This window comes from Setaria viridis, chromosome 8 (genome assembly GCF_005286985.2).
Source record: "Setaria viridis chromosome 8, Setaria_viridis_v4.0, whole genome shotgun sequence".
NCBI classification, from domain to species: Eukaryota; Viridiplantae; Streptophyta; class Magnoliopsida; order Poales; family Poaceae; genus Setaria; species Setaria viridis.
Window position 1 is genome coordinate 28,023,666 of NC_048270.2, and position 24,357 is coordinate 28,048,022.

The 24,357-nt window shown below is 41.8% G+C and overlaps 2 protein-coding genes across 2 annotated transcripts; both read left to right on the forward strand.

Moving 5' to 3' along the window:
• Positions 1-8,282: 8,282 nt before the first annotated feature.
• LOC117833021 (ATP-dependent DNA helicase At3g02060, chloroplastic) lies at positions 8,283-17,513 on the forward strand. The gene is made up of 14 exons (XM_034712362.2): positions 8,283-8,923; positions 9,200-9,425; positions 10,284-10,529; positions 10,981-11,115; positions 11,456-11,580; positions 12,085-12,224; positions 13,210-13,280; positions 13,974-14,135; positions 14,295-14,381; positions 15,198-15,371; positions 15,479-15,523; positions 15,645-15,815; positions 15,898-16,083; positions 16,699-17,513. The coding sequence occupies exons 1-14, from the start codon at positions 8,298-8,300 to the stop codon at positions 16,798-16,800; spliced, it is 2,496 nt and encodes an 831-aa protein (XP_034568253.1). The 5' UTR covers positions 8,283-8,297; the 3' UTR covers positions 16,801-17,513.
• Positions 17,514-20,110: 2,597 nt separating this feature from the next.
• Positions 20,111-21,539, forward strand: LOC117866648 (uncharacterized). The gene has a single exon (XM_034750927.2). The coding sequence runs from the start codon at positions 20,321-20,323 to the stop codon at positions 21,224-21,226; it is 906 nt and encodes a 301-aa protein (XP_034606818.1). The 5' UTR covers positions 20,111-20,320; the 3' UTR covers positions 21,227-21,539.
• The last annotated feature ends 2,818 nt before the right edge of the window (positions 21,540-24,357 follow it).

Here is a 24,357-nt window from a genome sequence, read left to right on the forward strand (position 1 = left end):
CGTAAAGAAATCTTCGTCACGGAGCTTCCATGGATGAGATGAGATTGAGGACGATGGCGCTGTCATATCAGCAGTAAACAATACGGGGGTTAAATTTTTAAATTTTAGGGAGGAAACAAGTTTTAATTATAAAACTAATAGAGAGGAAACAAAACCTAATTACAAAAGTTTACAAAATAGCAGAACAGAACTCCTAGGCTAGATGAATTACAAAATTAATTAATAGCAGAACTTCTCGCGAATTACAAAACTATAGATGAATTACAAAATTAATTAATAGCAGATGAATTACAAAATTAATTAATAGCAGAACTTAGCAGAACAGAACTCCTAGGCTAGATGAATTACAAAATTAATTAATAGCAGATGAATTACAAAATTAATTAATAGCAGAACTCTCACTCGTGCTTAGGTTGTGCAATTAGTCTGTGATTTAGTGATTTAGGTGGTTTTGCAATTAGTTTATGTTTATGAATTGTAAACTAATTCGTGCAATTAGTTTTTTAATTAGCTTATATTTAATACTTATAATTAAACTAATAGCAGAATTCCTAGGTTAAATCGCGAGACGAATAGACGCAATTTAAACTAATAGTAAAATTCCTAGAGCTAAATCGCGAGACGAATACACACGAATTAGCTTATATTTAATACTTATAATTAAACTAGGTTAAATCGCAAGACGAATAGACGCGATTTAAACTAATAGCTAGGGTTAAATCGCGAGACGAATACGCGCGATTTAGTCTAGAGGTTGTACAATTAGTTTTATAATTAGTCTATATTTAATACTCATAATTAGTGTCAAGTTTAAAGTTTAGTCCTTTCGTCCAAACACCCCCTGTGTACATCGAGTATCGAGTACCGTCTCATGTGTGTATAAAGTGTGTATAAAGCTGGTGCTCCCTTCAGGGGCACAGAATTTGTTGAGTTCATCAGTTACGTACTGTAAGATACCATGTAAGATATAGTATGATAAACTTTCTTCTTGAAAAGAAGATAGTATTATAAAACTGGAATTTGTAAAATTAAAATATGGCAGTGAAAAGTTAATACTCTTTGAGTCTTGGACTACTGTTAATATTTTTTGAGACAAGTTTAATGCATCTTTTTTTTTTGAACATGCAAATCAACACATGTAGATCCTGCATCATCTTTGATCATGCAAATCAACACGTGTGGACTATGTTTTGACTTTTGAGCCTACGTCTACTTGGTCATACCGTAACACAAACGGTAATTTATTGAAAAAAACTGAGCTTATCGAGGATGGAACTTTTGTAGGTGCAACCAAAAAAACTGAGCTTATCGAGGATGGAACTTTTGTAGGTGCAACCGTGTCTTCATCGTAACCGTCCACCGTAGGATGCAACGTGGACGGTACAGGTGCGCCGCGCGTGCCTCCAGATTCACGGCGCACCTCTGGATTCATATTTTGTAGTCCAAATTATCATTTAATTTTTCCAGAGGCAAATCATTTTATATTTTTTGAGCTAAATCATTCCTTATAGAGGATCATAAAAATTATGGAGCTAAATCATTCTTTATAGAGGATCACAAAAATTATGGCACCGAAATTACATGTTATTCCAACTTTTTTGAAGAGGTCAAATCATTGTGCCTAAAATTACAAGTCTTCCAACTTTTTCAACTTTTCTGAAGAGTTAAATTATTTTATATTTAACCAAAATTATAGAACCAAAATTATAGAGAGGATCCCGTAATTAAATTATGGGCACTAGATCTACGATGAAAAACATGATATGGAACGAAGAAGCTAACGGTATTTATTTGGTATCATAAATAAATGGTATTTATTTGGTATGTACTTTATTTTATTGTATAAATTTGTTCATATTTTATTTTATTGTATAAATTTGGTCAAACTTGACCTTCCTGGAATGACTTTATTTTTTTTTACGAATTGTACCTCTGGATTCATATTTTGTGCTACTTTACCTCTTTCATCTTCGGTTACGAATTGAGCGCGGTACGCACGTGGAGGTTTATGTTGCACGTGTACAAACATTGCATCCGACAGCTGCAGTTGCTCGGGTGTACGGAGGTTAGGGAGCAAATCCTTTTGATCGTGTTCTTGTCCCGATTACGGGGCCGTGTAAATTCTAATCTATACCTATTATTAAAGCAAGTAACGTCTCTGCCGATTTTTTTCGTCTGTTGTCCAGCTCTCGTCCGTTTCCCACGATTTCCGCGTCCCACACGTCCCCTCCATGCTTCTCTATTAACGAACGCGCCCCGCGATTCCGCCACCGAAAAATTAAAGACGCGAGCGGCGAATCCCACCCGAAATCCCCGAGCTCGCTCGCCAATCCGATCTGCCCCGTCGCCGGCGGATTATCCTTTTCCAGTTCGCCGCTAGGCCTTCCGTGACCCAGCCGCCCGCGCCCCCGCCCACCGCGGTGCCGGCCATCCGTGCTGACACCGCCGGCGATCTCCATCGTCTCGAAGCAGACGGCTCGGCCGACCGTCCGTGTCCCATCCTTCTCCTCTTCCAGTCCGCCGCCGGCCCTTCCGTGACCCGACCGCCCGCGCCCTCACCCGCCACGGTGCTGGCCGTCAGCGCTGGCGCCGCCGGCAATCTCTACTTGCGCTCGAACGGCGACGTAAACCGGCGCACGGGACACTGCAGTGGCTGGCGAGCACGTGCGAGGCGCGGGCAGGTAATGGCATCTCTCAAGACCGGTGCGTTCCTCGCTCACCCGTTGGATTTGGGGGTTATCGTTTTCTAGAGTTTGCAGATGATGCTGAATGGGAGAGGAGGGATGCTGCGCAATGCTATGACTCCGTTCGGGAAGCTGTTCAATCGGAACGCCGCATGTTCATGTGCACGCACACCTAAGTTATCCATCGGTGGTAAATCCTTTCGACCTTTCCCATATGATTTCTTTAAGTGGATCGCTTTCTGTGGTCAGATTTAGAGAGATAGCATTATCGCGCTGATCAAATTCTTCCTTTTTAATTTCCAATGGGAAGGATGTTAAGTGGTGTGATGGGTTCAATTTGGGGTGTGCTGATGTTGATTATTGCCTTTTATTTCTTGTAATTGTATAATAAAGTGCAGGTCTTTGTTACGATACAAATGAAACAGCTCTCAAGGATGCTTTCTCTCGACATGGCGATGTTATTGCAGGAGCTCTGCTTGATGCCTAGAATTAAGTGTGTGCGTTTTTATACACTGAAGTTGTGGTACTCTGCTCCTGAGCGGTATCAACCTGTTGCGGTGTGGCCTTCTATTGATGTGAATTCTAATGTTCGTGGTCAGATTTGTTTCCTGCTGATGTAGTAGAGACTTGTGTAACTGTGGGTCAACTTTGCTGATTGAATGTCGGGCAACCGATTGCTTTTCTGGCCCTTTGCTTTCAATAGGAATGGATTAGACCAGTCCCTTAGGTTTTGGTGGGAATATCAGTTCAGATTCAATTCCCCCAGCAGAAGCGCATTCCCTACCCATCCAAAGGGGTTGAATGGCCTCATTCCCATCCATGTATGCAAGTTTGCTTCTCTCCCTTTTTTTTTCAATTGTTTTGCTTCCCTCAAAAATGTGACCATGATTGCTCTGCTTCTTGGTTTCAGTTTCTTTTGAGAATTGGTCATCATGGGGTGGGGGTTGGGAGCTCACTGAGGTCCCTGGCAACCCGACGACCTCCCTCCAGGACTCCACAGGTATTCCAATCGGTTTAATTGCCCTAGCCTGCAATTGAATTTTATTGCTATTTGATTTTGTTTTTCTTGTTGCTTTGCATACCAGTTGATGTGGTGGCTGCCAACATTGAACCAAAGCTAACCAACGCTCTCATTAGGTAAAGGACTTTTCATCCCTGTTCTTTTAGTTTGGATTCAAACTTATCAGTGGTCTGTACTGTTTTGGGAGTTATTGTTTAGTTAAGAAATTCAGGAAATAATAGTTGGAGGGCTTTGCGTTGGGTTAAGCAATGGGTGTCTAGAAAAGCCAATATTACATCTGGAATTTCTACTCTTCTGCATAGGAACATATTATTGTCTTTGATTTTCAGTTATGTTGCATCCACCTGATAAAAAATTCAAACCCCCAATGTTTCTGTTTAGTTCTTGTTGACGCCGGATTTCGTCATCAGTAGAATCGGCACCAAAGAGGGAAAAAAGCGAGGAAGTACGGATGGAAATCGGCCAAAAAGGTGCTACAGTGCGGAATCGGTCAGTAGCTTTTACTCCGCTTCCGGGTGAATGCGCCAGGTTCTCAATCGGCAAACCTTTGCTGATAAGGGATCGGCCGATCGGGAAAGTGGACTAAGGTGGGCCTGTATGGGCTTGAAAAGATGGGAGGATAAGGTGGAGTTCAGCCCACGAAGCGTGGGGTAATTAGTTAAGCACGGATCGTGTTTGTAGATATTTGTTTCCTGTTTGAATTAGAGATAGAGTTCTAGTCGGTTAAGAAGATTATTTGTACGGGGCTATAAATAGCTACCTTTGTAAATCTGTAAACACAACAATCAATCAATACAACAAGTTACTTTATTCTTCATACTTACTTTCGAGCAGGCGACTTCGCCATCACTTTTCCTTCTCACGGGTTCGTGCGGATTGGCAGGGCTGCATCATCTTGATCTCCGGCCGATTCTGTAAGTTCCGTTTATCGAGTAATATCTAAGCTTTAACTTCCGGCGCATCGCTGTTGTTTCGTTTAGATTTATTCACCAGTTATCGATATCAACTAGATCCATAGGTTTTTACCTGTTTTTCTAGCTTTTATCACCAGTTATCCTGCTAGGAACCGGTAGTATCGGCTTTCATTACCTTCCGTTGTTAGATCCGTTCGTTGCCGATTAGATCTTTTCCTAGTACTGTTTTCATAAGCTTTGTACCGATTGCTTTAGTATTTATCTGAATACGAGGCTACAGGGATCGTGCTGTCTTATAGCCGATTTCATCACCACAGTAAATCGGCCGATCTGCCGATAAACTATCTCGATCGGAAACTTAGCCGATCGCGGTTACCGAATCTAATACGTATTCTTCCTTGCCAATTAACAGGTCAAATTGGCTGGCACGCCGCGCGAACCGCACCAGGGCATTCACCCGAACAGGAGCTAAGCAGATTCTCCCGGGTCGTGTGTCGGTCGCTGGGATTCGGTTGACCGATTTCTAGCGCCAACAGTTCTCTCTTCAATAAGAAAATCAACACCATGCTACATCTTTCTCTCTCCGAGTTGCAACGCGTTCCTGGTTGTGTTTGGCTTTAGCTTGACCAATTAGTGTGATAAACATTCCAAGTAATTTTTTTTACTGGTCACAGGCAGTTGAGCACGATATGTCCTTTGGAGAATCTGAGGCATGTAAAGCGGGTTCGTCGATGTAGTGAATGCAGTAGAATATGCAAATTCTCTCAATTTTCATTTTCTGTTGGCCTTCTGAGCACACTACTCATGGAAGACATGTCACTAGCTTTTTGAAAACACATGTTCTAAAAGTCATGCTATAGCTCTAGAAATACTCCCAAGTGTCAGATACAGAATGATATTTAGCAGAGTTTGCTTCAGTAGTGTCCGTAGAAGAGTAGTCTGAATATTTACAGTATACACTCATTTCTGAATATTCTGCATCAGTTTGAATTAAAATGCACAAGACATGCTCAGGAGCCTCTTCAGGATTCAGAAGTGGCGTGCTGGCCAGCTGCTGCAACACATTCTACACTGGATTTAGATGTACAAACATTCTTTTGTTCCAATCAGATGTTCAGATTCAATGGCAACACGATAAAAAAGTTACACAACATGATAAAAAATGTGGTGCGTACACACGATAAAAATATCGCGCGCTAAGCAACATCGTTTCGCCGTAGCAACGCACGGGCCTCTTGCTAGTGAGCTATAAAAACTAAAGTTTATCTTAATTGTAAATTTAGTGAGAAATTCAAATGTTGCCTCGCAAAAGCTTGGAGCCTCCTTACATAGCCATCTTTCATCGTCAGCTTGATTTTTTTATGAGTTATTCATTAAATCATCGTCCCGCATAACACTATATGAAATGACGTCAAGGTACCTGTTTGGAGTTTGGAAACCACTGCATTAGAATACTACTCCATCCGTTCCAAAATGTAGGTATCCAAAAATGTAGGTTATTTTAGCTATTTTAGGTTTATAGATATTACTACGTATCTAGATGTATACTGTCAGGTGCATAGCAACAACATCTATGAATCTAGAAAATCCAAAATGATCTACAATTTGGAATGGAGAAGAAAGTTCAATGAGATTGTCTCATATCTAAGCCACATCATCTAAAGACAAACATCAATAAAGTTATATAATAATAACTCGTCTCCTTACGCAATACAAAGTTTTAATTTTTACGGAAACGCTACCGTGAGGCCGTCTGGACGGACGGACGCTCCCACCGCTCTGTTCTTATCTGCTTCTACCGCTTTCTTCTTCCCCGTCCCCTTTCTTCTTCAACCTTCCATCCGATGTATTCCTCATCCATCTCGGCGGCAGCACGCTCCCCAACCCCGGCAGGCTCGTCCCGCACCCCGTGGCCTCGTCCCCCACCCCAACAGCGGCGCGCTCCCCCATCACGACGTCCTCCTCGTCCACCCCGGCGGCGGCGTGCTCCTCCACTCCGGGAACCTCGTCCCCCACCCTGGCGGCGCCCCTCCCCACTCCGGCGTCCTCAACCAACCAGGAGCACCCAACGCCTCGGATCCGGTGGCCCTCTCCCCGATCCCGGCAAGATCCGAGCGGGGAAGAATCGGGCGGCGGCCATGGTGGACGACCTTCGGCGGCAGGCTGGTTGTCGTGGATCTGAGTGTTGCAATAGGTACCTCATGGTGTTGCAATAGTTATTTTTGGATGTTGCAACGGTGGCTTTTGATGTTTCATATGTTTTGCACCGGATCCGGTGGCCCTCTCCCCGACCCTGGCGAGATCCGAGCGGGGAAGGATCGGGCGGCGTCCATGGTGGACGACCTTCGGCGGCAGGCTGGTTGTCGTGGATCTGAGTGTTGCAATAGGTACCTCATGGTGTTGCAATAGTTATTTTTGGATGTTGGAACGGTGGCTTTTGATGTTTCATCTGTTTTGCACCGGTGGCCCTCTCCCCGATCCCGGCAAGATCCGAGCAGGAAAGGATCGGGCGGCGGCCATGGTGGATAACCTTCAGCGGCAGGCTGGTTGTCGTGGATCTGAGTGTTGCAATAGGTACCTCATGGTGTTGCAATAGTTATTTTTAGATGTTGCAATGGTGGCTTTTGATGTTTCATCTGTTTTGCAACAGTCTGACTTGCCAGCAATCGGGTGTTGCACCAACTTGTTCACGATGTTGCATATAGTTGTTTTCTTTGTTTCGTCTCTTCTTTCGTTGTTGCAATGTTGTAAGAGATGCTTTTTTTGTTGTTGCAATGTGTCTGTTTTGAATGTTGCACGAATCAATTCGGGATGTTTCATGCATGTAAAGGTGTTGCAATCCTCGATGTTGCAAGTGTTGATTTTTTATGTTTCGATAGTTATTTTTCAATATTGTGATGGAGCGTCCGATAAAATAAAATTATCGTATGTGGCGCCCCTAATTTTTATTAACGGGACCCTCTTGTTCGCCCGCCTTACAGTGGTGAAGGTCTTGATTCTTATGGGAGGAGGACAAAATCAAAGCTTTAACAGGCCTCAAAAAATAGCGTGGCACGCGCTAGACAACTGTTGCCCCCGCAAATTTTCTCTCTCAAACACGGAACATACATGCTGACTTGGGTTGGTTATGTGCCAGCTGATGTGGCGTTTTTACTCTTATTGTTATTATCGTCATCGTCATCATTTTTTGTGAGAGGTGTGTAGCCTGATCTAGACGCGAGCATGCAAAAAATGAAAATGTTTTAAATCTAAAATTAGTGCTTTGGCCCGTCGAGTAGCCCCATCGGTTTCTCAAGTTGGAAGGACCACATGCTCGTTTCACAGGTCAGCCTTGAGATGGGTGTCGGGCCGTAGGCAGACCGAGCCAAAATTGATCAGGTCCATCCGAACTTACTGGGCCAAGGAAAAGCAGCAGAGAGCCTCTCACACCATTTCCAAAACGCTGGGCCTCTCTCGTGCTCTCATCTTTGGGCCCATTTCGTCCAACACCCACGAGCCAAATATCTCCCGCCCGTGCACCCGGTCCACGCAAACCCCCGCAAGAATTATCCGTTGCCCCGCCTCTCCCACCATCCACACGCTTCCGCCGGCCCGGCTTAAACCCCTCCGCCTCCCCTCCCTCCGATGACCCCCGCCTCCCCGTAGCCTCGGCGTCGGCGTCCCCGTCCCCGCCCCTCCATGGCCGCCCCACCCGCCCGCGCCCCTCCGCCTGCGGCGCACCATCCCCATCCCCACCCCCTGCTCCTGCTCCGCCTCCGCCCGCCCGTCCGAATTTTTCAACCCCGCCTCCCCACGCCCCGCCGCCTGCGCCTCGTGCTGGCGGCGACAGCCACGGCCGCCGCGGCCTCCGTCGCCCCCGACGACATCTCGCAGCTCAACTACCGCCTCCGCGCCATCGTCCGCCGCCGCGACGCCGCCTCCGCCGCGGCGGCCTCGTCCGCTTCCCCCGTCGACCCGGCCCAGGCCGAGGCCTACCTCCGCATGATCCGCGACCAGCAGCGCCTCGGCCTCAGCCAGCTCCGCGGGGACAGAGGCGGCGGCGGCGGCGGGGAAGCCGAGGCCGACGGCGACGAGGAGGGGGAGACGCGGAGGAAGGGGGTGGCGGCGGGGAGCTCGCTGGGGCACAGGGTGGACCCGCGGGAGCTGGAGCCCGGGGAGTACGTCGTGCACAAGAAGGTTGGCGTCGGCAAGTTCGCCTGCATCAGCGCCGAGGACGGCGTCGACTACGTCTTCATTCAGTATGCCGACGCCATGGCCAAGCTCGCTGTCGACCAGGCCGCGCGCATGCTCTACAGATACAACCTGTATGACCTCCTTAGTCCTCATCCACCTGCCATTTGCGCATTATACTGTTTCTCTGCTTCGCAACCCTTTCAATTTGTACTCCAATTGAAAATGCTAATCTGTATCAGTAACCAAAATTTCGAACTGCCACTTTTGGGATGTCAGTGACTTTGCAATTTCGATTGGTGGCAACGAACACATTCATGATATGTTATGACCTACAAGCCATTATCTCGATCTCTACTGGAAATTAAAAATTCACGTTAACCATTTATCCAGATTGATGTCCTTTTCAGGCCTCATGAGAAGAAGAGACCGCGGAATTTGAGCAAACTGAATGATCCTTCTACCTGGGAGAAGCGGAGGCTCAAAGGGAAGCTTGCTGTTCAGAAGATGGTTGTCAACCTGATGGAGTTGTATTTGCAAAGGATGAGGCAGAGCAGACCTCCATACCCAAAGCCTGTGGCAATGGAAGAGTTTGCTGCTGAATTTCCTTATGAACCTACTCCAGATCAATGCCAGGTCTACTTGAATCAAATGCAATTGTTTGTTCTTCTAAAAAATTGCTAGTTAGTAGAAACAGAAAAATACAGTTATCCTTTCACTGACATAGGTGATAGCAGACTAATACCCCGATGACTGATGCGATGTGTGTATTTTCTACTTTAGATTCTGTTCAACATGGCATGATATTTTCCTGAATAAAAGACATTTCCATCTTGTTAGATGCTTAAATCATGGGTAAAATGTATGGCAACTGTGCATAAGGTCGCTTTATGCCCTCAGAATCTGTTGTTATATTGCTTCCTGATTTTTTGGCATTTACTGTTTTTTTGGGGGTTGAATGTAGAAGTCTTTCAGATCTATTTGCACCTTATTCAGTACTGAAATTGCTTATTCATACCGGTGTAAGATATCTGTTAGGCTTATGTGGCTTACGACTTACAAGCCTCCTAGCTGGGATTTCATTTCTACTAGATATGGGATAATATATTGTATGCATTACTATCCTGATAGTTTCTGTTCTTACAATTGAGGATCCCATTTGGTATATCCTAGAATTTTAATCAGTTGAGCTGATTGGATTACTATCCTGCTGTGTGGGATACTGGGATCTAAATGAGATAAATCATAATACCATTATCATGAAATTTGTCCTGACTAGTTCCAAATTTTTATAGTTGCATGTCATTGATACTTTCTTCTTACTTCTTACTTTTTTTGGAAAGCATCTGGTTTAATTTTCTTGTTTTCATGACAAAGGCATGATGGAGTTTTCTTAATTTCTGTTTGATTAAGTTGTATTAACATTTGCAAGGCAAAATTTCTTAATAAATAATATTGAGGTGCTGGATTAAATGGTGTTCACTCAAATGGCAGGCTTTTATAGATGTTGAGAAAGATCTGACAGAAAGGGAAACACCAATGGATAGATTAATCTGTGGAGATGTGGGCTTTGGCAAAACGGAAGTTGCAATGCGTGCTATATTCATTGTTATATCTGCAGGATATCAAGCTATGGTTCTCGCGCCAACGATTATACTTGCCAAGCAACACTATGATGTAATGACTGAGCGTTTTGCCAATTATCCGGACATAAAGGTTGCCATATTTAGTGGTGCTCAGGTATGCCATGTCAGAGATCAGTTTATCCAACAATGCGGTGCATTCAAATTCTTTTTGCTTCAGAACAATCTAAGTTTATGTTTAATTTTTTATCCTAGACCATATTGCACCCTAGTCTCCTGATTCTTAGTCTAACGTGGCATGGAAAAGAAAATCCATATAAATAGGACTTATATTAGCTAGAAAGGTAAGCTATATAATATATTACATAGCTGTGGTAGTACTGCATTTTCGCAGAATGTTATTAATTGTCAGATTATTGCACAAACTTATTTTAATGAAGCCTTTTTCTCATCCTTCTCTTCCAATAGTGATAGGAAATTCTAATAATTATTCATAACTTTTGGAATGGTACGTTGTGTTGATGTCAAGTGTGTTGCAGATATAAATTTATTTGCTTACAGGGTCAACTTAATTACATTGCATAACATGGCAATACCTTTTTTTGCAGACCAAAGATGAAAAAGATGACCTAATAACAAAGATTAAGAATGGAGATTTGCACATCATTGTTGGAACTCATGCTCTCCTTACGGAAAGGATGGCCTATAGCAATCTTGGTCTTCTAGTGGTGGATGAAGAACAAGTACTTTTATGAATCTTGCTACATCTTTTTTCGTCCTTGAAGTGCTTTTGTTGTCATTTGTGCTTTGTTGCTGTTCTAGTCTGGTGGTGTTATACATATCTTTGATTATGATAATTTGGATGAAGGGCAAGTTCCAAGGAAAGAATTGATTATCTGAAAACTAAATTGGTTTCATTCTTCTCAAAGCTCACAAAACTAATTTTATGAAATGTTAGATCTAATTTGCCATAGTTCAGTGATGTGATTGACATCTTGAAGGAAAATTTTAGTCTGTTTAATCATTATCATATTTTTTCTTTTATGCATATATCTTCACATACTTTATCTTTCTTCTTTACAGAAATTTGGTGTCCAGCAAAAGGAGAAGATTGCATCATACAAGTCTTCTATTGATGTTCTTACACTCTCTGCAACACCCATCCCACGTACCCTGTATCTGGCTTTGACTGGTTTCCGGGATGCAAGGTAACATGATGGTTACTAGTTAAGACCATTCCCAGCGATTATCATTAGACATCAACAAGAAATTCAGATTTTTAATATTACTTGCTAACTGATCTAGTTTTGCTCCCTTTAGTCCCTACATATCTGCTGATACTTCTCACTGGACTTATAAAAATAAAATATAGGTGTTACTGTATTTTGTTTATTATTTGTTTGAAATATGAATGATACCTAGCACCTTAATGTTATTGTTCCAAGTAAAACTTCGTGCGGTGGTGTAAAAGATCTCTACAAGAATACCATCTATGAATTTTTTTGACCTTATTATGTTCCATGGATGATTGGACTATTATAGCTTGCAATAAATTAGCCAACAATCAACACTACTTTAGTGAAGGTTGCTTGATACATTAGATAGTGTTATTCCTGTAGTGTTTATGTTTACATGGTTCTTCCTAATTAGTTGCATTCAACTTTTGTACTTCTTTGTCTGTTTTTTGTATTGAAGTATATTTCTACTTTCAGTTTAATGTCTACACCACCTCCTGAAAGAGTAGCAGTAAAGACATATGTGTCAGCATTTAGTAAAGAAAGGGCCCTATCAACTATCAAGTTTGAGCTGCAACGTGGCGGTCAAGTCTTCTATGTTGTACCACGAATAAAAGGTCACAGTTTTGTTATCTTCTGATGATTTTTGTTCATGATAGACCCTCATAATTAATGCATGAATCACAAACTTGCTTTCTTAATAATTCCTACTTTACTGATCTTTAAATTTGTCCTGTTTACCATGGGAAACAATTGGCCTGGTTGAGCCAAATTCACTGAATTATAGGAACTGAGACTAGCCCAGTTGGTTGTGGGTGTGGATGTGTCACGACCCTGGGGTAGTGAGCGTATGGGGTAGCTATGGGAGGTTGCCGGCCGCTGAGTTGCTGGCTTCTTGCCCATGTTGCTCGGGGGGAAGGTCGCCTGAGCGACGATGGTAGCAGGGATGAGGAAGACAGAGAATAGGAGATGAGATAATAGATTGGTTTAAGCTTATCTATTCCTCCTCTGCGGCCTCTATAAATAGGCCGGATTACAAATAGAGATAGAGTCCTATAATGACTCAAACACCCATATCTCAACTAATTGCACAACCAAAACTCAACTATAGCTATCCAATGCAAAAAGGACTCTGCTAGCCGCCTACTGACGCCTCCTTCTCTGATAAGTAATCCCGACCATAACAGGATGACCCCCAGACCACCCAAGTTCAAGTCCTTGTGAATTTGGGTGCCTATTTTCCTCTTAATTTAAAGCCACCTAGTTCCTCTTATGTTGGTCTATGTTTTCTTTTTCAAATTCACTGAATTATGCTTCGACAAGATAAATCTTGCGTGCAAATCTGGCTTGGTTAAAGTGTATTTATTATTTATCCTGTTTAATAGATATCTCATTTGAATGGTTGAACAGTATCAACAGGACTAAATTGGTTCAGCTGAAATCCTGCTTTACAAATATGAATATAATTTCTCTATATTATTTTGTGCACTGGATCTTATATAATAAGGGATACACCTGTATGAACTTTTTGGATAAAACAGTGCACTATTACATTCAAAAATACATATGCATTTTCTCATATTTGATTTCATCATTCAACAGCAATAGACGATGTGTTGCAGTTTCTCAAGGACTCTTTGCCAGATGTACCAATCGCTGTTGCTCATGGAAAGGTAGGTTAACTAAGCTGTTAAGCAGGACATCTGCTTTACTGTTGGAGTATTGAGTTGCATGCATCAACCAATTCAACCTAAAGCTTTTGGGTTGAACTAGTTGGTGCATGCAACTCAATATGGTATCAGGGCTTAGAGGCCTTGAGTTCGAATCATGGCGGGCGCGATTAAATAAAATAATTGCAGCCCACTCCAATTTCCACATATGCGGCCTGAGGGAGCTTGCATGTGAGGGGGAGTGTTGGAGTATAAGTGAATTGCCCAACTCTCCCCATCAGCTTAAGCTTTTAGATTGAACTGGTTGGTGCATGCAACTTAATATTTATTGTTCCTATTTTCATAATTCCTTGCTCTTTAGTAAACAATATCAATATCTATATTTGTATACCTTGCATTATATTAAAAAGCAAAAATTCCGTACTATGTTATCTTTAGTCTTTTCCATTATGAGTATGGTATCACAGTGTGGTTGGTTATTTGTCCAAAATAATTCAAGTGGATGTTCTGTCTGGGACCATGTCCTTATTCTTCTATAGCTCTTATCATTTTGTGCTTCGATTCTTTTATTTAAGTTTAACATGCCAACTTAGTTCAAGTCTTCATCTTAAATTGCTAACTATTCTGCCCGAAACGTGTTTGTGTCCCAGTTGCTAACTATTGACTAATTTTCTTGTTAAAACTATTTTCCTGAAGAAAATGTCAAAGAACATACAATTTGCAATGGAAAAGTTTGCCCGCGGGGAAGTGAAAATTCTTGTCTGCACGCATATTATTGAAAGTGGAATAGATGTTGCAAACGCAAATACAATAATTGTCCAGTTTGCAGAACTATTTGGACTCGCCCAGCTGTATCAGGTAGCTTTCTTTTCTTGTAGTTTTTCTTTGCCTTGTTAGCAGAATTATTTAATGTATCGAAGCTTAGGTCATATCAGTATGATTAATTACCAAATCATCCTCAATTGATGAATACTCTAATCTCTAAATCTCGAGCCCATTATTTTGCCTTTCCTTCAGTTACGAGGAAGAGTAGGACGATCAGGTAGGGAAGGTTTTGCATACCTCTTCTACACGGATAAGTCTTTGCTCTCAAGAGTTGCAACGGTGAGCTCTACAGCAATGCCTTCTAGTTTCTTATTTGTATCCATTATTTTGTTCCAGTGTTTACTGTATCTGATGCTGAAAGCATATTTTGCTGTTATACAAGACATGGAAGTTCCAGTAGCAAATAGAACCTGGACCTGACCTTTGATTGTTCAAAGATATTCTGTGTTCATTCCTTGTGTTTTTGCTAAGATCAATTTACAGAATAGCTGGCATTAGTACCTTATTACTTGTGTGTTGGTGTTTGTAAGACTCTTTTCTTAATGCAATGATACACAGCTCTCCTGCTTGTTTGAGAAAAAGAAATTGTAGACGAGACCTACTCACACAAGAGTCAGAATACTGCCCCACCAATAACCCCTCCTGCAGCCGCATAGGCAAGATATGATGTCATTAAGATAGGAAACATGCTATTTCGCTGGTTGCTTACTTGCTTTCATAAGTACATTAAGATCAGGTCAGACTTGAGAAACTTTCATTACTACTTTTAAATGTTTAGTTGGGAAACATGAAAAATCATACATGTAGATGTGTCTTTAAAAAAACTTTCATGGTCTGTAAATTTCTTGGATCATGTAAATATATTATAGTAGAAATAATGGTCAGAAGTACTCAATGGAGAACACGGCATGTCCAAAACGTCAAGTATTTTTTACCAGAGGGATGGTGGTTAATTATTTTGACAACCATTTGTTGGGGACGCTCTATACATAGGAGGCTTCTTTTGCTTTAGCAAGAATTGAACTCCAAAAGAGTCCATTTATAACCGGCAGATCAGAGCCTTCTGCATATGCCATTTAACATTTCCATCTACAGGATAGACTTGGAGCTATTGAGGAGCATTCAGAGCTTGGCCAAGGTTTTCATGTTGCAGAGAAGGATATGGGTATCAGGGGGTTTGGAAGTTTGTTTGGTGACCAACAATCTGGAGATGTTGCAAATGTTGGCATTGATCTATTCTTTGATATGCTTTTTGACAGCTTGTCAAAGGTATCTTCATTTATTTGGACACACATTTACTAATGATTTTCCCTCATTTTGTTCTCATACTTACTGCAACTTCTGCACTTCATATTATTTTGTTCACTAATTTTCAGGTTGATCAGTTTTGCCTTGTACCTGTTCCTTACAAAGATGTTCAGGTGAACCTGAAAATACTTCTCAATTTAGGCAGCAGCATAGCTTTCTTTTGCAAGGACTACATAATGATACTTTGCAATTTTATTAAAACATTGTTTCTGAGTGGCCCTTTTCTTCAAGCAGCTGGATATAAACATTTCTCCTCATCTCTCCTCTGAATATATTAGTTACCTGGAAAATCCTGTCGAATTGCTCAATGAAGCAGCAAAAGCTGCAGAGAAAGATCTATGGACCTTAATACAGTTCACAGAAGATCTTCGTCGACGATATGGAAAGGAGCCCCGTGATATGGAGGTAGGAAAGTGCTAATATGATCAGAGTTGATGGTTTCAGTTCAGTGGCTTACACAGTTGGGCGCTACTTTTTTTTCTCACAGTTGCTATTGAAAAAGCTCTATGTAAGGCGGATGGCAGCAGATCTTGGTATCAGTCGGGTATATCCATCTGGCAAAACGATATTCATGAAAACAAACATGAACAAGAAGGTATTTAGGCTCATGACAGAAGCGATGACTTCCGAAACACATCGGAATTCCCTATCGTTCGTCGGAAAAGAAATTAAGGTAAAGATCATGTGTCCGAATATGCAATTTCCCAGACCAGCTGTGAGGAAAATCAGGTTGGCAGGTTGCACTTATCATTGTTAAAATACTATAAACAAAGCTTGCCAAAGCATCATGCAATAATAAAATTAAATTTTGGGGTTTTATAGGTTTCATGTCCAACACAATTGAACAATGTTGTCAAACTAAATTACGTCACCATTATCTGTATAGCTGAAATTATTGAGATCATTAATCTAGGTGCACAGGCCAATGGTTAGTGGTTTAGTGCCAATCTTTCTATCAACCATTTTTCTGATATGATGTTTGAAAGAGGAGGCGACCTGCTGTTGCAGCCTTCTAGGGACAGACTGACAGTCATTTTATCTACTGGTCGCATGACATAAAAACTGGAACTTAACTGTATTTTGTATTTTTGTTGATCATGAGTTAATCTGTCCTAATGTCCCTTGTTATCTACTGAATACCGATAATATCTTGTACCATTGGTTCGAATTTTCCTTGTTAATTTGCATGTAGCACATAAACTCCCTTTGTGGGTGTATCTGGAGGAACTTAGTATTTACTTTTTTCATATGTATTGCCTTTTTTTTCTGACAAGTGTGCTTTTTTTAGGCTGAACTACTCGTCAGTTTACCAGACACTCTACTTCTGAACTGGCTTTTCCATTGCTTAGCAGACTGCTATGCTGTGATACCAGCCCTTGTGAAGTACTAGATACTTTTGTTTACAAGAACTGAATGTTTTTGCCGCCACCATGAAAGGGAGCAAACTATCCATGCTCGAAGAGAAAGTCTCTGAGAAAGCAGCCTTGGCAATTGGGGTAGTCTGCAATGGATGGTTCTTCCTCTTGGTGATATTGGCCTCAGGCTCTGCCAAGCCAAGGCATGCCCAATCATACACATAACTGGTTTAGGAAAGTCTGTCAGAATTGTTAACATAACAGAGCATACCTAAAGTCGGTCTGCCAAATTTTACAGGAGGACGCTAGAAGCCACAGATTGCATTTTCTACATTTGCTGACAGCAGTGGCTGATGGATTGCCTGTTGCATAATACTAACTTGAGAAGTTGAGATGCAGCGTGACATTGGGAAGCTTGGAGAACTCAATTTTGATCCTATCTGACAAAATAGATTATATTCAAAACTAGGCAAGATCTTTGACGGATGGACTATCAAGTTGTTGCTCGACTAACAGGTTGGTAGCGTTGGCATTGACCATACACCATTTGTCTGACAAAAAGAAACATTAGGGAATTTGGGGCCAATTGGTCTGTAAATTAATGTATTGTAAGCAGGTAGTGACAGACTGACAGGTGACAGTGATCATATTCGTTTTCTACAACAAAGTTGTGTAGCGGTTCAAGAGGTGCGCTTCAATGTATGAGCTTAGCATGATTGAACTGAATGAAAACGAATATCTCAGAAAAGCTCTCTGCTGTAGAGTCTTTAATAGAGATTTGTTAGAAGAAACATTTTGGTTAGTAGATTCAGGAACATATAAATTGAAAGTAACATCCGATCTGAAATCAAAACGTGGCAATTTGACTTGTTAAATTGTAGAGTTGGCAATTGGCCGAATGACACAAGGTGGGGGCTCCTATCTATCTTCTGCTAGATATTTAACGTGTTGATAAAGCCCAACAACAGCCCATCAAATAGGTCCACAGTCCACGATTACTGTAATACACGTCCGCACACAGAAAAGAAGTCAGTGCATCTCATGTAGCAAGTCTGACACATGTTCGGTTTTTCTGTAAAACAAAGATTCAAAGAAAAAAAATCCGTAGTTTACAAACCAAGTGTCCAAATCAAATTCCGTTTGAACCATAATGTTTCTTATGACGAGATCTACAAATCAAGACCACACTTGACCATATTTTGAATCAAATTATTTTTTAAACATTTTTTAATACACCAACATTTTTCTTTTTGAATATTTTTCGTTCACTTTCTTTTACATTCACCAACATTATGGCTCAACATTTTTATTTAACATCCTTTTAACATTCACCAACATTTCTTTACATTCATCAACATTTTCTTTAAAATCAGGTTTAATCGTCACAAACATTTATTGAGTTGGTCAACATTTTTTATATGCATCAACATTTTTCTTCAACTTTTTTTTACATCCAACAACATTATGGCTTAACGTATTTTTAAACACAAGCAAACAATTTTTCAACTTTTTTTACATTCAACAAAATTATGGCTCAACATTTTTTACACACCAACATTTTTTGCAAAAATACTATTTCAACATTTTTTTTCCAAAGTACGCTTAAGATATTACTCTAATGTAGTCAATATTTTAAAAGACTAGATTTAACATTTATATACACCCTAGTTCAACATTTTCAATGAAGTAGTTCAACATTTACGCGGAAAATGTTGAAACCGTGTATTCAAAATGTTGAAAGAGTGCATTAAAAATGTTGATTTTTTAAAAAACTAAAATATATTCATATTGGATCTTGTTTTGTTGCATAAATTCTAAATAGCATCATGGTTCAAATAGAATCCAAAATGCATTTACAATTTAAGAGAAAAAAAATGAGATTAAAGCTTTGAATCTAAAAGGAATCTCACCCACCCACGTATGGAGAAACCACCCATGCAGCCTCCCCACCCACGCGACGACACCTGTCCATAGCTCCACCCTAAGCCGCTCATGTGCTCGCGTGCTCCAATCTCCTCCACTCATTATACTCCGCACGAATCTCAAATAATAGAAGATAAGTTGATTAATTTCTTTTGGAAGATGGATAGGAATTCTGGGCATATGGCATGGCCACATGGGTTGAAGAATACGAAAATATTAGCGGCCGTCTAGATGGGCTATTGGTGGGTCAAATTTTTATTTCCTCACACCCAGCAGTATAATCTGACTGTTTTTGGCTCGTGTTTGCTCATTTAGTTTAATTAGTAACTTTATAGGTATATGGCTTTTTTCATACTAAATTTTGTTTCAGTTGAACATGTAATATTCTTCTTATGGTACAATTCTCTCAGGGAACAATTTTACACTAAATATGAATGATTTTCTCTAGATTTATAAAAGAATGCTTGAGCTTTGTTTTTTTAGAGAAAATACCATTCAAAAGTGCTCAAATATGGTCTTGTTGTAAAGATCTTATACTAATAAAAATAAATTTGTATATAAGTTACCCCACGTATGTCGTTATTAAAAATACCTAAAGTAAAAAAAAATCTAAATCTTAATCAAATTATCTTCACATGCATCATACAAAAATATCCAAAAGTAAACTAATATATAATTCTAAATTATATATATGTCATTGTTAATATAGAAATACTAAGTTAAGTATATACGCATGATGAGTGACACCATGTAAACCATTTATACATGTATGTGATGAAGTGATGAAAAATATTGATTCTTATGCTAAACATAATGTATGGAGGTGCGATACAAAATGGAAAAAGTATGAATGTGGATGAAAAAATTTATAAAGTAATTACTAATTAAAAATTAATCATAACTAGACAAAGATAAGTACACATCTATATGAGTATTATGTTGGAATATTGATTATTAGCTAGGAGTTTAATTTCTAAAAAATTTTAAATACAATAGCTTTTAAAAATATTAGCCCGTGCAGGAGCACGAGTTGATGGACTAGTTTTACACTAAATATGAATGCTTTTCTCTAGATTTATAAAGCAAAAGAATCCTTGACCTTTAATTTTTTTTTGAGAAAATACCATTCAAAAGTACTGAAATATGTCCTTGTTGTAAAGATCTTATACTAATAAATACAATAATACAATTGTAATTTAATTTAAATGTGTGGTTAAAAAATACGACCTTTTCTTATTACTGCACATGCTAATGATCCAGTGCATGAAGGGTCTTGTGCGTGTGCGCAAATGGCCCCAGGTGCTGAAAAAGGTGCAAATTCTCTGAAAAAACATTCCGAACAGTTTTAAAAAAATTCCGAAACTTTGCATAGCTCTGGGTGAGCATAATTTTGTAAGTTCATCACGCTGTGTGATTCCGGGACAAACCGGATCCACGCCGGAATGACCGAGAACCGCCTGCAACCGGTTCCCCTCCGCCGCCGTCCTCGCGGACACGGTTGACCGCGCTCTCGCTCCTCCGCCCCGCCGCATTTCTCGCCGCCCTCCTCCCCACCTCCCTCCCCCGCCCCAAAACTCCGGCATCCTCCGCTCCTCCTCCTCGGGACTCCCCCGACCGCGCTGCCCGACCCCAATGGCGAAGGCGCTGCTGCTCGCGTGCCACCTCGCCCTCTCATTCTCCCTGCTCGCGACCTCCCTGTCCCACCTCCTCGTCGCCGCCGTCTCCCACCTCTCCCCGTCCTCCCTCCACCACCGCCTCCTCCGCCTGCTCCGCCACCCGCTCCTCCGCCTCCTCCCGCCGCTCCTCGCGCTCCCGTTTGCCTTCCTCCCTCTGGCCTCCACGCCGCTCCTCCCGCTGCTGCTCCTCCCGCCGTTGCTCCCGCTCCTCCCGCTCCCGTTCCTCCCGCCCCACCTCCCGCTCCTTCGCCCGCTCCTCCTCTCCCTGCCCCTCCTCCTCCTCGCCCGCGCCGCAGGCCTCCTCGCCGCCTCGCTCCCGGCCTCCGACCTCCAGCAGCACGCGCTCGCCGTCGCGCGCCTCCTCCTCCTCGCCGCCGCCGCGGCATCCCTCGCCTCGTCGCTCTCCGCCTCCGCGCCGAGGGGCACGGTGGCGGCGGCGGCCCACTTCGTCGCCGAGGCGGGGCTCGCCTGCGCGGGCGCCGTGGGCGGGCTCTGGGCGGCGCAGACCGGGCTCAGCCTCTACGTCGACGCGTGCGTGCCCGCGGGGTGCCACCGCCTCCTGGACGCCGGTGGCGCCACGGCGCCCGCCACGCGGTGCGAGGTGGAGGAGGCGAGGATCAGGGCCGTCGCCGTCATGGACCTCGCCCTGTCTGTGCACTGCGTCCTCGTGGCTGCCGTTGCGACCCTGGTGCTGCTCGGGGTGGCGAGGTGGTTCGGGGTTGACACCAGCGCCGGTACGGGGAGGAGGCATAATGGATCCTCCTACGATGCATTGCCCACAGTGGCGTCCACTGGGGCGATGACGGAGATGGAGCATTTGCAGGGTAAGGGCATCGTCAGCAAGAGCGTGGCGCAGGAGTGAAATATGATGTGTCGTATTGGATTAACTAGGTACATTTCAACCGACTCAAGCATCTGATCTTGTCAAGAAGTGAACCCCTGAAAAGGATGGGGAATTTGGGACATGGCAGCAGAATTTGTTCCGAGGGATGCTGATGTTTTAGCTGCTAGGAGAGAGTACAAGTAGTAGCTGCTGTGGACCAATTGCTTTGTTGAATTGGCCGATAGCCCAATCAGTACCTGGATAATTGTTGTAGGTCACTCAATTATTGCAATGCTTGTTGGTGTTCGTTTGGTAGTTCTGTCCACTTCAATCAAGAGAATTACTTTTGCAATATTTCTGGTTTATTACTGGCTTGTTAGCTGTAGCTGTTCATCTGTAGCACTTTTGAAGTGCCAGACATATGCCAAGTCTCTATGCACACACATGTGACTAGCCGTTGAGCTTTGGCGCTTTTATACCGACTCTTCCATTGAGATACCATTTATGGAATTATTAGTTAGAATTTTGGCCTGTGATTGCAGTTGTCTTTGAACAATTGAATCTTGCATATTCTTTAATGGAGAAACTCAAACCCATCCATTAGGTGCTTAGTTTTAAAACATAGTGAAATATTGAAGAAGATGAAGGAATTGCCTGATGACCTCATGATGATGTTACAAGCATGCATCATATGCAAAAAAAAGAACTACAGAACCAAAAGTCAAAGAATTCAGAATCTCTTTGCACCAAGAGGATTATTCAGAATCAGAACCCCAAGTGGATTGTTCAGAATCAGAAACCCACCCTGTAGGGACACCACTGCTAGGTTCTCATCGCCATGATTTGTTAAATTTGATAACACTACTTTTTAGAATGTGAGACAAGGCCTATTCAACAAACTGAAGCTAAAGGGTTGGCAAGAACCTTATTCAGTTATATCATATTCACTGCATTTTTTGAGTCTATACCTTTAACTAGGGCATAGGAATATATCTGTTAGTAATAGGCTTGTAATGATGCATTCATTGTCAAACTTAAATGCTCCCTCTTTTATAACCATATTTCGAACTTTCGTTTTCAGACTTATAATTGAATTCTGCAAATGAAATTTCATTTATTGTATCTTTATGGTTTTTTTTTGCTATCTATCATATATAACTGAATTATGTAGCTATATATCTATGGTATCTGTTGAGAGTGTCAAACCTGTGTTGTTTTCTTTACAACATTTCTTTTATGGTTGTGCCAAGCTATTTTTCTTTTGCTTGTGAAATGATAAAGCAAATCCAATGCAAGGTGCGTTTTCATATGCTTCCACAGGTTACTGCTGTAATTTTTTCTTTGGCAGCTGCAAGAATCTTCTATTGCTTTATCATAGATATGCTGGGCAGCAAAAGATGTCCTCTAGAGATTCTGACATTGACAACTAACTACTTATCGTACCATCTGTGCTCCAGATCTACACCTTTGTGGATCTTTTGCCTAGTGCTTCTTTTTATTGGTGAGAAGCTGTGTGGCTACTCCTTAAACCGAAGGGTCAGTTAGGACTTCTATACTCTATATTTCTATCCAATATGAGATTCTTGTCAAATTCTCATTTAGTTTGCCTGTGGGTGAATCAATTGGAAGCAGATCCTCTGCAATACATCTTTTAGCCTTGTGATACTAGATGAGGTGGCATGAAAGATGGTGGTTAGACTGCAAGTAGGAATCAGTTGTAACCTTGAGTAGCACCAATTGATGGGCACAGTCAGATACCATTGGACAAAAGCTTTCTTAAAAAGATCGTTCCACTAGGTAAAGTAAATGGTCTCTTTCTAGGCAGTTGAGCCTATGTTTATCACTTTACCACTCTGTAATCACAATAACACTTTCTTGTTTTAATTATACATTGGTTGCTGCTTGTCTTGGTCATATTAGTTTATTAATTTGTGATAACTGCATCATGCATTGTAGTTTCTGAGCACTATATAAATGCCTGCTAAGTTCTTCCATTTCCATATCCCACCAATGTTGTCTGCACCGTGAGCTTAGAACCAAGAGTGACAATTGGCATGGCTCTCTTGGTCCCTCTCTCCCTTGAAGGCTTTCTCTGGTAAATCTTGTTGGCTTCGCAGCACATATCCAGTGCTTTCTTGAGAAAGCCTTCAGGGGGGAGGGAACCCAAGCAAGCCACAGTGCCTGTACCCAATAGCAAAGATGTGCACTAATTTCTATTTGTTCTTATGAGAACTTGAGTAATCATTTGCTTTGTTGATTTTTTAAAATGAACCTAGTTTTGTCAACTGACATCAGTTGCTGGATGTACAAGGAATGGACAATGGGGTGTTGACAAATTTCTTATCTTTATAAGGCAGTGGAGGTGTGGAGCTACTGATCATCTATCTTTTAACCAGATACGAGAAGAAGACTGAAGAAAGTCAATTGCCGAGTTTTTCTTCACTTGGAGGTCTCACCGCTACTGAATTTTGTGCATACACAGAAAAGGTATGAGCAATGTCACCATAATAGAGGCCAAACAGGCTAACGATGCTCTACTATAAGCAAATCAAAAACTGTATTACCTTTGCAGAATATTTTCTTTGTAAATTTTTCCTGCCAGGGAAATATCTCTCCTGCTATTTCAGTTGTACAAAGCTGACATTTTTTTTAATTATTTTCTATTCTAGGTGAATGTTACTGTTGCCGATCGTGCTCAGCTTTCCTGAATTAGTGGATGCATTGGTTAGCAACACTCTGCTGCTAGCTTTATGGGTGCTCGCCAAACAGCCAATTTATCACATTGCATCATGAGATGGACTTGTAACCTGTTGAATGCTGGTTGAACACAGTCAGATGCCAACAACAGGTGAACTCATAAAAAATGGGCACCTTCGTTTTGTGTTACTTGTTGAGTGGTAGTGGAGCCAGTAGTTCTCTGCTCCAAAGTCGGAAGCACTTCCTTTGTTTATTTGGGCTATGAACGTTTGTTGTTCTGACAACATGAATATTGTCTTACCCTATTGTTCTTGGTCTCTGTACACTCAGCTACGATTTGGCTGCGTTACCTCTTGCATCTATGTTGAATGTTGATGGGTCCTTAATAAAACATGCATGAACAAAGTACCCTTCATGTGCTTGCATATGTTGCATAGTGCAGAAGTTCTTTTTTCCCTGTGTCGACGCTCGAC

Bases quoted from the DNA above. Each gene is read 5' to 3' on its own strand.
- LOC117833021 (XM_034712362.2), top strand. From the start codon at position 8,298: ATGGCCGCCCCACCCGCCCGCGCCCCTCCGCCTGCGGCGCACCATCCC. The intron at 11,116-11,455 runs GTACTTTTATGA...TCTTCTTTACAG, and splicing joins TAGTGGTGGATGAAGAACAA to AAATTTGGTGTCCAGCAAAA. The intron at 14,136-14,294 runs GTAGCTTTCTTT...CCTTTCCTTCAG, and splicing joins GACTCGCCCAGCTGTATCAG to TTACGAGGAAGAGTAGGACG.
- LOC117866648 (XM_034750927.2), top strand. From the start codon at position 20,321: ATGGCGAAGGCGCTGCTGCTCGCGTGCCACCTCGCCCTCTCATTCTCC.